The sequence below is a fragment of the Carassius auratus genome, chromosome 3 (assembly GCF_003368295.1).
Source record: "Carassius auratus strain Wakin chromosome 3, ASM336829v1, whole genome shotgun sequence".
NCBI classification, from domain to species: domain Eukaryota; kingdom Metazoa; phylum Chordata; class Actinopteri; order Cypriniformes; family Cyprinidae; genus Carassius; species Carassius auratus.
This window is the reverse complement of record NC_039245.1, coordinates 6,739,967-6,756,459: the sequence shown is the minus strand read 5'-3', so window position 1 is coordinate 6,756,459 and position 16,493 is coordinate 6,739,967. Positions and strand designations below refer to the sequence as shown.

The window sequence follows — 16,493 nt, the reverse complement described above, 5'->3', positions numbered from 1 at the left end:
TTATACTACATATCATTTATTATCTCTCATTAACTTTTAACATACTCTCAGGTATATGCTGAGGATATTAATAAAAGGCATGATTTATACATTCTTTCAATCATACATTTTCAGCCATACGATTTACAACAGGTCAACCTAAAACATTTATTGTAAATGACACATTTCACAAGTTAACAAAAAAGCTATAGCATGTACAAAATGTATAAATATTCACAAAACAAAAAAAAATATATACTTTAAAGTTCTGCTGCTCATTGTGCAAAACGGTCTTTCTTTGTGACCCTGTAGGACATGTTCAGAATCCCAACAGCATTACAGATTACTATAACTGTCACATTTTCTTTCTCATCTTTTAAACCTTTGCATTGGTAGCAGGAGTAGTGGTCCTTTGAAAAGTCATGAAAATATGACGTTACCTTCTATTTTTTCCTTTAACCAGTCCATGTGCTTGAGATGCGCTTATGTTTGGTGTGATCATGAATGTGAGGGTGAAGGAGAGGCAGATTCTGAATATGCAGGAGGGGGTTCCACAGGACAGGCCTCTGGCTTCAGATTTAACTGCAAAAGCAGGAATTAATGATCATTAACAGTGAGGACAAAAAGCTCATTTAAACATTTCAGGATGCAATAAATGATGATAAAATTTACCCAAAAAGTACATTTGAATCACACATTTGAGAAAGCCAAGTTAAAACCAATATTTACGAGTAAAGCAAAGTTATTTAATTTGAATGCATTAAAAATACAGCTGTTCAAAAATGTAGCAATTATTAGCAAGCAATTGCACAAATACATCAGTATGTTGTAAAGTTAAAAAATATACTTAGTTGTATATTGTAGTTAGTTGTATAGTTAGTTAGTTTAGTTGTTTATATAAAATTGGTCAAAAACAAATTTTAGGCACTGGTATTTGGTATTTCCAACTCAAACAATCAAGGATCTAAAGTTGTGTAATCATTTACTCGCCCTCAAGCTCTTCCAGACCTGAGAGTTTCTTTATTCTGTTGAGCACAAAAGAAGATATTTTGTAAATGGTCCCAACTGATTTTCATAGTATTTTTTCCATACTATGAAAGTCAGACAGATATTCTTCATAACATCTTTTGTGTGTGTGTTCAACAGAAGAATGACACTACAAAGTGACGATGTGACATACAGCCAAGTATGATGGCCTAACCTGATTTTACCAAGTGCGACATGTTCCTGGGACAACATCGTTGTTGACCCTGGAACAACATTGTGATTATCCAATCAGATTTGAAGAACCAGTTTATAGATTTTGTGAAGTTTATGCTTAAAATCAGTGTTTGGTGCTTGTACATCAGTGTCATTCATCTATCATTTCCTCTGATTTTAGGGATTACTCATGGTTAAGGTTAGGTTTAGGTGTAGGGATATGGTTAAGAATATATTTTTGGAGTAAAATGTTGTTCCAGGGTCAACAAAATATGTTGACCTAGGAACACATCGAACTTGGCAAAATCAGGACGTGCAAGTATGATGACCCATACTCAGAATTTGTGCTCTGCATTTAACCCATCCAAAGTGCACACACACAGAGCAGTGAACGCACACACACACCGTGAACACACACCTGGAGCAGTGGCCAGCCATTCATGCTGTGGCACCCTGGGAGCAGTTGGGGGCTCAGTGCCTTGCTCAAGGACACATCAGTCGTGGTATTTTCCGGCCAGAGACTCGAACCCACAACCTTAGGATTAGGAGTCAAACTCTCTAACCACTAACCCACGACTTCCCTTTATCATCAGGCTCAGGGTTTGGGGTGTTTGGGGTGAGTAAATGATGACAGACTGTACATTTTCTGGGGTGAACTTATTAATAATAATGAATTAAGTTATCACCGTGATATTTACAAAGCCATTGAAATGTTTTTAGAGTGAGTTGCACAATTTCGTCAGGGTTACCTCGTGATAAGCAGGAGGTGGCTCGTAGAACTGTACAGTGCTGTAGCGCGGTGGTCTGTGAAGCTCATCCTCAGACAGAGAGATTGGAATGACGAAGACAGAGCGCTGATCCACGGCTCGAGCTTGTGCCTGCAGACGCTCCACGCGCTCCTTACGAAACCGCTGGAATATTTTACAGAAGCCAGCACAGCAGATTGTCAAAAACCCAAAGGTTACAATAGGTACGATGATCCTGAAAGAACAACAGTTGGGCAGTGTTAAGATACTGCATGAGTGTGAGCACGTGTGATGATGTGAGTTTTAGTTGTTAGTGATGATAAAGAGCATCAATCATTCATATATCGTACAGCTAAACAGAAGATAGAAACTGATCATGTATTTATTGTTATAAATAATAAACTACAGATACATAAGATACATTTAGTATACTAACAGATGGTTTGGGAACTGTGCTCGTGTGTGTTCAATTTCACAAAAGAGCACTGAGAGCAGGTATACATACCTAAATACTGTAATATATGAATCATCACTCCTCTCCATGGCAATGAAGAAATTCCCAAATCAGCAGCAACTCTGTCAGGAAATAAATAAATTATATTTAATTAGTCTATTATTAATGTACATATAATATTGAATTTATTGTTAGGTTTTCAGTAGGTCCATCCAACTCTTCATACATGAAACATTTAAGAGGCAGTACTTTGTTCAAATCCGACTTTATGCTAAAACATACATGGACCTTTCATAGACCTTTGAAAATCAGTGTGTAGATATTTAACCATATTTAACCCCCATATTAAACTTTTGTAACCTAATGAGTCAAGACAGTGATTCAAAAAGGAAATGTCCTAATGCTGTATTGAGGACAGATGTAAAAGACAACAAATCACAGTTATGAAACAAAATATATATTTCCAAGTTTTCCTTTTGAGTTCTTACTCAATGGGCCCAAGTGGGCTAAAAATGTTGTCCCAGGCTCTATAAAGTTTAGTGAACACCTTGCTGTAGGCCTATATGTTAGAGCAGATCAGCAAATCATGCCTTTAACACTATTACAAAGCCTACAGATCAGTATATTTATACAAGCCCAGTCACATGCTGGTAATATTCTACTAGCATAAATCAACATCGAACAAATTTTATGTAGCCAGTGAAATTATTTCTTAAAACCAGCGAGTATTCAAGCACATCTCTGAAAAACAAATAGAAGTCTTACCTCAGAAGAACACAGGTGATTACGGCAGTAAAGTAGAAACGCTGGGTGCACTGCACTGCTCTGATTTGAGACTCAGCCTTATCTGAGGAAGGGTTTAAAGTGCTGATAGTGAAGTTTGAACACTTTTATGGTGACTGACTGGTTATTTAAAGACATAGTACCTATATCCCAGGAGTTTCCTGTACCAGGACATTTTGTTTTTGCAGCACTTCATTAATTTCAGCTATTACACACTCTCAGAAAAAGGCACAAAAGCTGTCACTGGGCCAGTAGTATTATAAAAGGTACTACGGTAATATGTATGATTTAAGTACAGATATGTTCACATTAGGCAATATGTACCTTTTGGGGGGGAGGGGTTGGGGGGGTTAATTAGGAAAAAATGTATAAAAAGGTACCAACCAGTCACAGCTTTTTTTTTTTCTAAAAGAGTGCACCAGCAACGATGTGCTTCATTATTTGTTTTTTATTTTCCTCAGTTGCCTTATAATTAAAGAACAGGCATTGTATTGCCTATATCATTATATTGCCTCTCCATGATGCAAAGTCCAGGCTGGTTTGTGTTGCTTTGTTTTTGGTGGACCAACATGACCTTTCTGGCCAAGACAGCTAATCAAGGAAGTCTTACTATTATTTAACAACTGTGCTGACTCCAAATACACATTATATCTCCCAAGACGTTTCCCTTTTATTTATGTGAAATAAAGAGAAACACATTTAAGTTTAAGAATAATGTAAAGTTTAATATATTTTATCAACATGAAATAAGCAAACAACAGTCTAAAGGAGAAAAAAATATAAAGTAAATAAGGCTGCTGACGCTGATGAGCCAGTTCCCCATGAATGAATGAACTAATCTAGTCAAATAAACCTGCCATTGTATATTATACGTTTGCTTGGCTCCTTTACAAACTGCTTTTGTTTTCTCTTTTGTAAATCACTTTGGATACAAGTGTCTGCTAAATGCAAAAATGCCAAATAAACAGGTCAATTTGCTTTGTATAAAGTTCACAAAGAGTGGATGTTTATAAGTGACATAAAAGTGTCAACGGTTTATTTATTAAAAATGCTAACTTGGACTAAATTGTGCCAGTGTGGTGTACATTAACATTGAATTCACAAACTAAAGGATAAAATGTTTTGGAAATACAGTATTTGTAAGGGAATCAATTAAATGTAACGTACCATGAGTAATAAAGGTTTATAATTAGGAAACTGCATTATAATATATTATACCTGTATATTATTTCATTATTTGCTCGACACAATTGCCTATTCAGACAAACACTGAAAATGTTTGCAGAATTAACAAATAACCATCGACTACCCATGACTTTGTGAACTTAACTTATCTAATACCGCTAAATGTACAAAAAAGAAAAAAACATTAATATGTTGTACTTAAGATAACTTAAAGTCCTGAGATATCAATTATCACCATCGTTATTTAAACCCAAATACAAACTCATTTTGGCTGAAATCAGTCGTCATGTTAATTATATTTGGTATGTTTTAAAACTTAAACATAGTGTAAAAGCATTTCAGCAGCTCCAATCATACAGTTGATTTCACTTTAGAAATGCGAATACAAGGTGCCTTAGTAGTTGTGTTTAGGTTTATACTGTTTAACTTCATTGTTGTATCTCTATATTCATGTAGCAACGTGGTCCTGTGAGGCACGACATTTCGTTCCACTGTATGCCCCCACGTCCAGCGGAACGACAATAAAGCTAAACTTGAATTTGAACTTAAGTCTCAATAATTTATTTACTGACGTTCTGGCTTCTTATGGCAAGTTAAGCAGTGGATTCCACATAGCTGCCAGGAAAATGTCCCTTTACTCCATTGAGAAAGCCCTCACACCAGCCATCCTCATTCCTGCTGGTGAGGTAGATGATATCGCCCTCCAGAAACACCAGGTCACCTGGCTTGCCTGTGTTGTAGCTATATAGTGCCACCACTTGGTAGGAAAAAGAATTACAACGGAAAATCAGTACCCAAAGGTATTTTTGATATCTCATTTTCTGAATGTGTCATTACAAAATGATCAGTCTTAGATGCGGGGGACTACGGATGACAATTGGCTATATCCGGTACAATACATGAAATAGAAATTTTATGTAAAAAATTGTGCATGGTCCTTTTATAAATAAATAAATAAAATGTCAATACAGTAATTTTCACAATGCAAATTCTTTACCTGAATGAGTTAACAAATGAGCCTACCTTTCTCCAAATAGTCGGCTGGTGCAGTTATGTCGTAATCAATGGGGGGAGGTAGAGGGGGCAATTCCTCAAAGTTGTCATAACTTTCTAGCGGTGGCGATGGGGGCGGAGCTGGAAGCTCAAGGTCTAAATGTGCATTGACAAAGTTAACATAAATGACAAAACTGGCAAAGTTCAAATGCAAAATTATGATCATAAGTGTGTTTGAAGGAAATGTGGGTAATTTCCGTGCCACATCAAATAAAATTGTGATTTTTTCCCCCCCCATTTCAATCATATGGAAGCCCACACTGATCATCAAACAATAAAAACTATACCAACATATTTCTCATTTTATAAAATAGTAATAATAATTATTATTGCAGTTATTTCGAGATTCCATTTTTTGACACTAGAAATGACACACTTCACCTTTACAGTGATGGTTCACCAAAGTCAACAAAAGTTTATCATTATGGCTTCAGAAGACTTGGAATATAACGCATCAAAACTATTTTATGTTCCTCTACTCCACTACAGCGTCCAAACATGTCTATTTAAAAAAATTTTTGTACAGTATATAATTTTTCCTTGTTTTAGATCTATTTTATAGGTCAGTCTTACATTTGTTTGTTTTTTTGCTGAATCTTTTCTATAGTTGGTTGAGCACCTGCTCTACAATTTTGGTAATAGTTTTGGTTAATTACAACAGCAACGCTGTAGTGCATAAATTGCAAAGATTATTTTTATGATGCCTATTTGGTTGTTCTTTGTCCTTTTTGCAGCTTACATGTTTTTATGGGCATGATGGTGAGTCATGATGACAGTCATGACTTTTTTGGCAGAACTGTCCTTTTAAAATCACTCGACTCATTTGAGTTTTCAAAAGAGAGATCGAACTTGTGGAGGATGTAGTTGGAGTGTCCTGTTGTGTGTAGGATGCCGTGATATGAGAAGTGATGTGCTGATGGGGAAGTGACAAATATAAAGGAAGAGAAGAGCGTCAGACAGCAATTCACAGAGAGGCCTCACTTCCCCAGGTGCTCCAGGCGAGCAGGGATCCTGCACAATGGTTCTGAAACAGGCCGAGCCAGAGGAGGCGGGTATGGAGGGGGCGGGCTGACAGGTGTTTATCAAGAGAAGTGTGAGAGAACCAATTTAAGTTTTTTTTAAGGGCCAAACAATAAAAATGCAACTGCTAAACTAAATGGTCTTTGGAACGGTATGCATGGCTAAATAAGAACCTATTTTTGGTAAATGGTATCAATATATTTGATAAGGTGGCATTAACCAATCAGGTCTCAGGAAGGAGTGGGGCCTTGTGTGATTGAGCAGAAGGCAGAAAAAGCGAGCGCATGTACCGCAAGCGAGCGCTGGGGCCCATGCGGACCCTCAGAGACAGCGAGCGAGAGCTTGGAGGATGACATCGCACTTGTGACCGGCGAGAGTGTGAGGCTGAGTGAGAAGAGAAAGACAAGTGTGACATGTAGTGCAAAGAGTAAAAAAGCTCACAGAAATAATCTACAGCAACACCAAGATAAAGAGCATAGATAAACTGGCTGTAAAACAAAGCAAACATGTAATCATTCAAACAAGACACAAAGCATTCTACAAAACAAAATACCACCTTTAAACGTGCTTTTGTTTTGGCATTTTTGTACCTTCAATCTTCTCATCCCACGGCGGAGGTGGTGGGGTTGGAAGATCAAGGCCATCAGGGACTGGTGGAGGAGGCATGTCTTCTGGCAGAGGAAACCCATTCTCCTCGGCCACTAGACACAAAAATATATACTTATTCAATTTTATTACTCTGTAGAATTTTCTATTTTAAACTATACTGTCAGTGGATTCTTTTTCTCTGACTTCACTTCAGAGTACAAATATTCTTACTGACTAGATTGTATTCTTACAACAAGCATGTATATTACAGAACATACTTTATTTGATTACATATTTATTTTTGTGGATAGTTTATAATATTTTCTTGTTTTAGTCTCATACATCATAACTTTTTTTAGTTGTTTAATGCATTCAAGTTGGGGTATGGGGTCTATATACCGTATTTTCCGGACTATAAGTCGCACTTTTTTTCATAGTTTGGCTGGTCCTGCGACTTATAGTCAGGTGCGACTTATTTATCAAAATTAATTTGACATGAACCAAGAGAAATTAACTAAAAATGAATCAAGAGAAAACATTACCGTCTACAGCCGCGAGCAGGCGCTCTATGCTGCTCAGTGCTCCTGTAGTCTACCACTAATAAACATAGAGCGCCCTCTCGCGGCTGTAGACGGTAATGTTTTCTCTTGGTTCTAAATAAATGCGACTTATAGTCCAGTGCGACTTATATATGTTTTTTTCCTCGTCATGACGTATTTTTGGACTGATGCGACTTATAGTCTAAAAAATACGGTATATAAATTAATACTTTTATTCAGCAAGGATGCATTAAATTGATCACAAAAGACTGTAAAGACATCTATAATATTACAAAAGATTTCTATTTCAAATAAATGCTGTTCCTTTTATATTAATCAAGGAATCCTGGGAAGAAAAAAAACGTAGCATGGTTTCTACAAAAATTAAAAATATTAAGATGCACTACTGTTAATATTGATAATACTAGCGAATGTTTCTTGAGCTGCAAATCAATAACCTGCCATGTTATAGGATGATGCTGAAATGTCATTCGGCACAAACTAACCTGTTTCGAAAGGAGGAGGCGGTGATGGAGGTGCTTCTGTCATCAGGCTGCTAAGCTCATGTGTATTCACCATAGGAGGAGGCGGGGGGAGGTTGCTACAGTCAAGGGGAGGAGGTGGTGATGGAGGTGGTGTTGTCATCGGGCTGCTGGGCTCAGGTGTATTCACCATAGGAGGAGGTGGGGGGAGGTTTATACAATCAAGAGGAGGAGATGGTGGAGGTGGGGGTAGACCAGTCTCCTGTCCATGATCCTGTTCGCCCTCTGCCTCCATCAGTGGGATTGGAGAGGGTGGTCCTTCCTCCAGCAGCGTGCTGACGATATCAACATCAGGGCTGGTGGGCCAGCTGGGCACTACAGGAGGCGGCACGGCTTTACTGCAGCCACAGGAGAAATCCAGTTAGGACAAGTGATAGAAATATCATGTTATGTTAGAATCCTGATCAGAAATGATAAAACACTTTCTGTGCTCTTACGCAATGGACTTGTCATTGAGTGAGGTAAGGGACGCTCCATGAGAGAGAGTGGGTGCCACAGGACACTGGACAGGCTCAGGTGGGCGGCTGCCTCGACTTAATCAACATACAGACACAGAAACACATACTGAGGTTTCTGAATTTCATGCAGAAAGCCACTTAGGACACTTTGCTCTAAAAAGACAAACTAAAGTTATCTCAATGCAGACTGTGTTGCTTTCAGACAGTGTAAAGAGGAAGTGGGTGGACCAAACTAAAATCACTTCCTGGAGAAAGGGCTTCTAGTTCAGAGGGAAGAGGAACAGAAGCCTGAGACATGGGGCTTATATGAGTTATATCTGATTTCATTCGTGTTTTTTTTTAACAAACATGGCATTTTTGGTGGAGGATCTAATCCAGGATAAAAAGAGATGTGATGACTTCATTAAAGTGAATCATACGGTGGTAGTGGTCATGTGGGTGGCAGGTGATGAATAAACAAAGGATGCACACTTGTGATCAAAAACAGTTAGATACTGCATAACAGAATGAAAACATGCAAATGTCTCGAGATATGTTTTTAAATGTAATCAGCATCACAGCACTCATGGCACAAGATGCTGAAAAAAAATACACTAATCTGTGTAATGCTCACAAATTAGCACACATTAAAACAGATCAAACATGTTGTTTTATTCTTAACTAAAACTACTGAGAATCATTTTCATTAACTGAAATAAAATACAAATGTTAGAGAATGTTGCCTTCACAACTAACTCCAAATAAGTACTAAATTGACTAAAACTAAAAATGAAATAGAAATAAAAGCTCAATGAAAATATTTGTAAAAACTCCAAATGACTAAAATAAAAACTGAAATGTAAGAATAAAAGCGAATTCGAAATATGAATAAATACTTTATTATCTGATCATGATAGAAAATAACACTGGTCCTGTGTGAACAGCTCTAGATGTACCTCCGGATGCTGGCGCTCCGTGTCATGGTAGCTGTTTTTGACTGCACCTGGTCAGAATCCTGAAAACATCACACAATTGCAGGTTAATGTTTCCCGGATACAAGTAACTAAATCATAATATCAAAACAAAAAAACAACAGCAACACAATCCACAGACAAACTAAACACTGTCCACCCTGAGTGGGGTAACCTGTCTGAAAACATTTACCATCATTAATTTTTAATACTTTTTAATGAAACTGGTAGCACAGAAATCACACTTTACAGTCAAACATAAAGTGAATAAATTTATATTTACATTACCAGAATTTTTCTAATGTTTTTGCAGGAAGTCTTTTATGCTCATCAAGGCTGCATTTATTTGGGCAAAATACAGTAAAAACTTTAATATTGTGAAATATTATTAACATTTAAAATCACTGTTTTCTATTTTAAGATATTTTCAAATGTAATTCATTCCCGTGATGCAAAGCTGCATTTTCAGCATCATTACTCCAGTCTTCAGTGTCACATGATCTTCAGAAATCATTCTGATATGCAAGAAACATCCCTCATTATTATCAAAGCTATTATCAGTTATGTGAGAGATTATCAATTAAAAAGAGTGTAGAGTATACATTTCTTAAAAACGTACACTGGCGTAGTGTATATAATCAACATTTTACATGAAAATCTACCTTCTACAAGTATATCAATCAAAAATGTGTTCGCTTGCGAGTACACGCAATGCCAAGTCAAGTCACCTTTATTTATATCGCACTTTTAACAATACAGATTGTGACAAAGAAACTGAAAAGCATTAAAAGGCAAAATAATGCAAAGCAGTTCATCATTGAATTCAATGATGTCATCATCCAGCTCAGTTCAGTTTAAATAGGATCTGTGCAGTCAAGTCGACGATATCGCTGGAAATAAAGTGCAATGTGTTAAGTCTTGGTGTGTGTGTTACGTGATAGACTTAATATAAAATGTGTGCATGAACAGTCTTCTGTGGCTTTGTGCTGATCTGTCCGCAAGTGCATTCCTGTGAAATTCTTCAAGATTTGTGTTTATTTGTCTGCTTACTGCTATATGAACCTAGCAGAGTGTCATTGAACTTGCTATACTTGGGTAACACCAATTAATGAGTAGCTGCTTTTCCCACACTACTTAGTGGCTGGTAGCCAGCCAAATGTGTGCGCTTGTGTGTGTGTGTGTGTGTGTGTGTGTGTATTTGAGGGAAAAGGAGTGTAGAGGAGGCAGGAAAAGACAGTGATCTCAAAACGTCCGCACTGTTAACTGATATCAGACTAACTGCTATATAACATGATGCGGCCAAGTAAGATATTGATCTAACAAAAGAAACAAACATTGAATGATACTTTTTACCATTCTGCCTTTTATTTCAAACTTTTTGTGAAGGGAAGAAATTAAAAGTTACACGATGAAACAGCTAAAAAGTTATTTCTTAAAATTGTAAAATTTGAATTGTTAATCCAGAGGTATAGCAGGCATGCAATTTCTGTGAAAACAATGGCAAATAAATCCAATCTAGTTGGACTGAATGTTTGAATAATACAAAAATGCACGAGTATTTAATTGGGAAAGCACTGTTGCTAAATAACTAGTGCCTCACTGTATACCTTTGGCACCACAATCTGGAGAACGAACCATGCTTTGTACCGACTTCATGAAATTATATGTGTGCTCACCTTCATGCCATGGCCAACTGAGTCCAGGCTAGAGAAAGAGATGGGTGTGCGGGAGTACTTGAGCGGGGCTTCTTTATTTTTTGTTGGGGAGACAATCTTATGACTGCGTGGAATCCTCTTGACAATGGTTAAAGCGCCGATCTCTCTGCGGGCCACCTTCTCCCTGTGCATGTCCACTGTCTGTAGAAAAGTACAGATATTGGGAGGAAAATGACTCTAAAATCTCTAAAGCAATTTTTGATATAAAAATTTATAAATATTCCCAATCTACATGCCACACTGTCAGCACTCATAAAAGAGAGATGATAAACCTGCTTCCTGTCTTTGCAACATTCTGTAGTAAAATATTTGTTTTATTATATTGCGGGGCTGTATTTGTTTTTCAGGTAACACATAGCTAAAGTAGTTCTACGTAGTCATTTATTTTTTTAACAATGACTGAAAAGTTATTGTTTTAAATAAATGATTAACATTAAACATATATAAAATTGAATTGAACTAATATTAAATGTAAAATGCTTACATGTATTTTATTAACCATGTTTTAGTTCACAATGCAGTTAGCTAATAATATGCATTCTAAAAACAAGAGTGCTATAAAGCAACCACAAGCATAATCTGGTATTTAAATCCACCACAACACAAAGCTCATAGCCGTTTATGTTGTTCCAATGGAATCAACTTCCTCTGTAAAAGTTGAGTATGTCATGTAGGAGGAACTGATGCTGTTCAGCCTTGCTAAGACATTAGACACTTCCTGAAACGCCAGTATGGTGTTCCTCTGTGAGCCCTCCAATACAGTGAGAAGGATCACTATTATTTCAAGCCTGCTTGTTACAGTTCTTCTTGGGATCTGCTTTTGCCCTGCCTCAGGTGACCTGGTTATAGGCAGGCTGGGCACGGAGCATGCAGGAGGTTTAATTATGCACTCAATACTTAGTTGGGGCTCTTTTTGTATGAATTACTGCTTCAGTGTGGCGTGGCATGGAGTCGATCAGCCTGTGGCACTGCCGAGGCATTATTGAAGCCCAGGTTGCTTTGATAGTGGCCTTCAGCTCCTCTGCATTGTTTGTCAGATGTTACTTATCTTCCTCTTCTTCTCTGTGAGGTTCAGGTCAGGTGAGTTTGCGGACCAATCAAGCACAGTAATATCATGGTCAGCCTCTTCAGTCTTCCTCCAGACTCCAGACCTTGATTTTCAAATGAAATGCTAAATGTACTTTCATCTGAAAAGAGTAATGTGTGGACCAATGAGCAACAGTCCAGTTCTTTTTCTCCTTACCCCAGGTGAAATGATTCTGACATTTCTTTCTGGTTCAGGAGTGGTTTGGTTCTAGGAATGTGACAGCTGTAGCCCTTTTCCTGAAGACGTGTGACGTGAAAAGTGTGGTGACTCTTGATGCCCTGACTCCGGCTACAGTCCAATCCTTGTGAAGCTCTCCCAAGTTTTTAAATCGGCTTTTACTGACAATCTTCTCAAGGCTGTGCTCATCCCTGTTGCTTGTGCAACTTATCCTACAACACTTAATTCTTCCAGTCAACTTTCTATGAATATATTTTGATACAGCACTCAGCAATGACCTTCTGTGGCTTGTGGAGGGTGTTGATGATTGTCTTCTGGACAACTGTTAAGTCAGTAGTCTTTCTTATAATTGTGGTTGCATGTTCTAAACTAGCCCAGGAGGAACCCAGTATTTATACGCTAAATGAATCAAACTAATCAAGCTCAAAATGGAATATTCTAATTTTTGTGAGATAGTGAATTTTTTATTTGCCTTAGCTGTAAGTCATAACCATCAGAATTAAAACAATAGCAAAAGAAACTATTGTAATACTTTAGTTTGTGTGCAATGAATCTATAATATAAGAGAGTTTGCTTTTTTGAATTAATTAAAAAAAAAGTTTAAGGTTTTTTTCTTTTTTTTTCTTTAAGAAATCTTTTTTTTTATTTGGTGGTGATGTACAGTAAAATTTTAATTAATTTTGCTTCAATTACTAATGGAAATAAGGAACCAGCACATTAAAAACCTGCTAAATTCAGTTTATCTGAAGGGCAACACCCATTTTTCATGAAATGAAAGACGACATTGTGGAGCCGGCAAAGTTTCACAAGTCTACATGATAAGACTGAACTACTTTAATTAAAATGGCTGTGTTGTGGTTATATGATCGAAATAACAAACATATTTTAAGTATCTAAAAAATCTGACTGCATATTCCAGTTTCCCTTCAAGACAAAGAGGATTGGGGCTGATACCTGTCCGATTTGGTTGATGGAGGACTCTATCTTGTGGAGCTGCAGGGTCTGTGCATCCAGAAGCTTGAGCACATTGGTGGCCATAGAGCTAATCTGATAGGCCACACTAGCCAAAGACTGAGTAGTGAAGGCCTTGGTCTCCTCCAGGGCTTTGGTGGTGTCATTTCCAGACTGCAGAATTAGAAAAATCCTTTAATTAAACCGTTAAACACAGATGACATATGAAAGCATGTTTCAACCAACTTCATCTTAATGTACATTAATAATAGCCGTCATGGTGTTGCATGTAGGCCTAATATATGCCCTTAACATCCTGCAGCAAGAGGAAAAGGGAACAAACTGTTTGTGTACAAGTACACAAGCGTTTTTGTTGCTACAGACAGTAATCTTCATTTGTTATTCGTCTTCTATTGTTTTTATACTGTGCCAGTGATATTAACTACTTTAAGGCTTAAATTTATTCCTCAAGCAAACCTTTTAGAATTTTCATTAAGACATCAATTAACTTTACTAAGCATTTTCTGTTGTTTAGTCTGCTGACAGGTGATTTCTGGTTTAGCGGTTTTTCTGGGGAGCATGCAACGTTAGAAAGAAAAAAAAAACCTTCACCTCACACAAGGCTCGGGTCACACACTGTCTTTAATGTAACGAAGACAGTCTTGCTTTATCTTCTCACTTGTGTGTCTTTCTTCCTGAATGCTGTATTGAACATAGCAGCACGAGTGTGAGGTGAGATTAAACTGTGAGTTCCGCTGTTACAGTCGGTTTAATCTGTAGTTTTACAAAGTCAGTAAGAGTGCAGCTACTGGGACTCCAAACACCCCTAAGGACAATAAACCCCCTAAACCGTGTGGCATGTGCCTTTAATAACACATATACGAGTATGCTACTGTTTGCATAATGACTGTAAAAACTGATTTCTGCATAGACCTGTTTACGTGGAAAAACTATAGAAAAGCAGCGCAGTGGAAATGCAAAAACGCATTTTTATTATTTTTTTTACAATTCACAGACGTACCACTCAAGTACACTACTACATAACTCAGTTTTTGTTTAGTAAATTACACGTCTCATAATTGCCCTACCGGTCTCAGACTGGATCTGTGTGTGGGATGTGAAGCTGCGCGAGCTCGTGTGGTAAGTGTCTTACCTGCAGGTAGTTGCTCTCGCAGTAGTCCGCTACTTTGTATAAATTGCTGTAGTTTTCTAAAAGTACGTTGCGAGCAGAAGGAGCCTCCTCCAGTATTTTAGTAACTTCTTCGGAGTAGTTTTGATCCTTCATTGCGCGCTGGAATGACAGACCGTTCAAGATCAACTCCGGAGAGCTCCGTGCGACAGCAGACTACTGATATCTGTCAGTCAGATTCAGATCCCATCCGCCACTGCCTTCCTCTGTCAGCAGACTGAAGTTCTGTTTTGATGCTGCAAGCACATATCTGATCATGTGGAATCGAGAACATATTCCCATTTACATTTAAACCTGCATTAAATAAGAAGCCAGACTGAATAGTTTTAAAACATGAAAGAATAATAGACATAATACTTAAATTGTTTTAAAAACACTTGGTCCCTATAAGCGGTGAAACCACGCCCTCTAGCGATTGGATCGATTGTGAACGAGTGTCTATAAACGTGAAGCGACTTTTATTTAGGGCAGAAAATAAACAGAAGCAAGCAATTAAATGAGCTAAAACAACAAAAAAATCAAGATGTTTATTATTTTAATTACAATACTTTTTTTTCTTTGAAGAACCAGGATTCCCCAGGATATATGACATTTTAAAAGAGTGATTTCTACATTTGGAAAAAATTATATACATGAATAAAATCTTCAAACAAATACATTTAAATCTTTAAATAATTCAGTTTCTAGTTATTCCAAGCTCTATAAAATATTTCAAAATATTCAAAAAGATTTTATTAAAAATATAACATTCAGGTTTTAAGTCTTCTTGAATTCTAACATTAAATATACAGAAACTATGAATGATGAATGCTCATAGATTAAAATGAAGAGAGCATTATTGTGGAAACAATAATGGGCAAAATAATATTCCTATTCAAGTAAGTGTGCTGAATATACATTTTATATGAACAAAATGATAAACGTACCACTTTTGTTTTTGTCCCCATTTTTTCATGAGCTGAACACAAAGATCTAAGACTTTTTCTATGTACACAAAAGGTCTACCTCTCTCAAATATTTTCACAAATCTGCCTAAATCTGTGTTAGTGATCACTTCTCTTTTGCTGACATAACCCATCCATCTCACAGTTGTGGCATATCAAGATGCTGATTAGACAGCAGGATTATTGCACAGTTGTGCCTTAGGCTGGCCACAATAAAAGACCACTCAAAAAATGTGCTTAGAAAGTCTTAGATCTTTGAGTTAAACTCATGAAAAATGGGGGCAAAAACATGTTGCATTTATAATTTCGTTCAGATATATATATATGTCATAACATATACAATTAAAAAAAAAAACTGTATAATATGTAATGCTTATTCTATTTTAATGCTTATTGCATACTTTACCTTCACTGTACAATATATTATATGCTTCTCTTTTTTCTTCAAAATGTATTTCGTCATGATTATTTAAATGTTTTCACAAAAGAAAAATACTGTGATTACCACTGTCATTATATCTGTTAAAGAACAAACATTTTAAAGATTAAAAAAATTATAATAATTCAGAAAATTAAGCAGAATATTTATTCGATTTCACCTTGCACTTCACAGTAAATGTGCATCAGTATAAGTACAGCAAATTCAAGTTCTGTGAATGTCTGCAGATGCATCTTCCTTGCTTATCTGCCAAATAAATCTGACTACCACAGGGAGGAGAACATGGCATAAATGCCAGCATAGCAAGCATCATTTGCAGCTCATAGACACTCTGTGCCAAAATTTGACACAAACGCCTCATAGGAATAAAAAAAAAAAAAAAATGGAGGAGAAATAGAAATGGGAGCCTTTGTCTACCAGCCTTACAGGTCTGAAGTGTTGGTGGGGACCAGTGTCAATGAAGACAAGACGTCTTATCCAGACCCTCCATAAAC

General features: G+C 36.9%; 1 protein-coding gene across 1 annotated transcript; it reads right to left on the bottom strand.

Moving 5' to 3' along the window:
* Positions 1-3,866: 3,866 nt before the first annotated feature.
* On the bottom strand, positions 3,867-14,936 carry LOC113045304 (abl interactor 2-like). Its single transcript, XM_026205602.1, has 9 exons — positions 14,581-14,936; positions 13,431-13,601; positions 11,174-11,353; positions 9,483-9,541; positions 8,527-8,622; positions 8,054-8,427; positions 7,011-7,121; positions 5,371-5,496; positions 3,867-5,104 (listed from the first exon to the last, which is right to left on the bottom strand). Exons 1-9 carry the CDS (start codon positions 14,710-14,712, stop codon positions 4,941-4,943), a joined length of 1,413 nt encoding a protein of 470 aa, XP_026061387.1. The 5' UTR covers positions 14,713-14,936; the 3' UTR covers positions 3,867-4,940.
* Between the last annotated feature and the right edge of the window lie 1,557 nt (positions 14,937-16,493).

Coding starts and splice junctions, on each gene's coding strand:
- LOC113045304 (XM_026205602.1), bottom strand. CDS start 14,712: ATGAAGGATCAAAACTACTCCGAAGAAGTTACTAAAATACTGGAGGAG. Junction 13,602..14,580: donor GCGAGAGCAACTACCTGCAG/GTAAGACACTTA, acceptor CTAATTCTGCAG/TCTGGAAATGACACCACCAA. Junction 9,542..11,173: donor CAGTTGGCCATGGCATGAAG/GTGAGCACACAT, acceptor TGATGTTTTCAG/GATTCTGACCAGGTGCAGTC.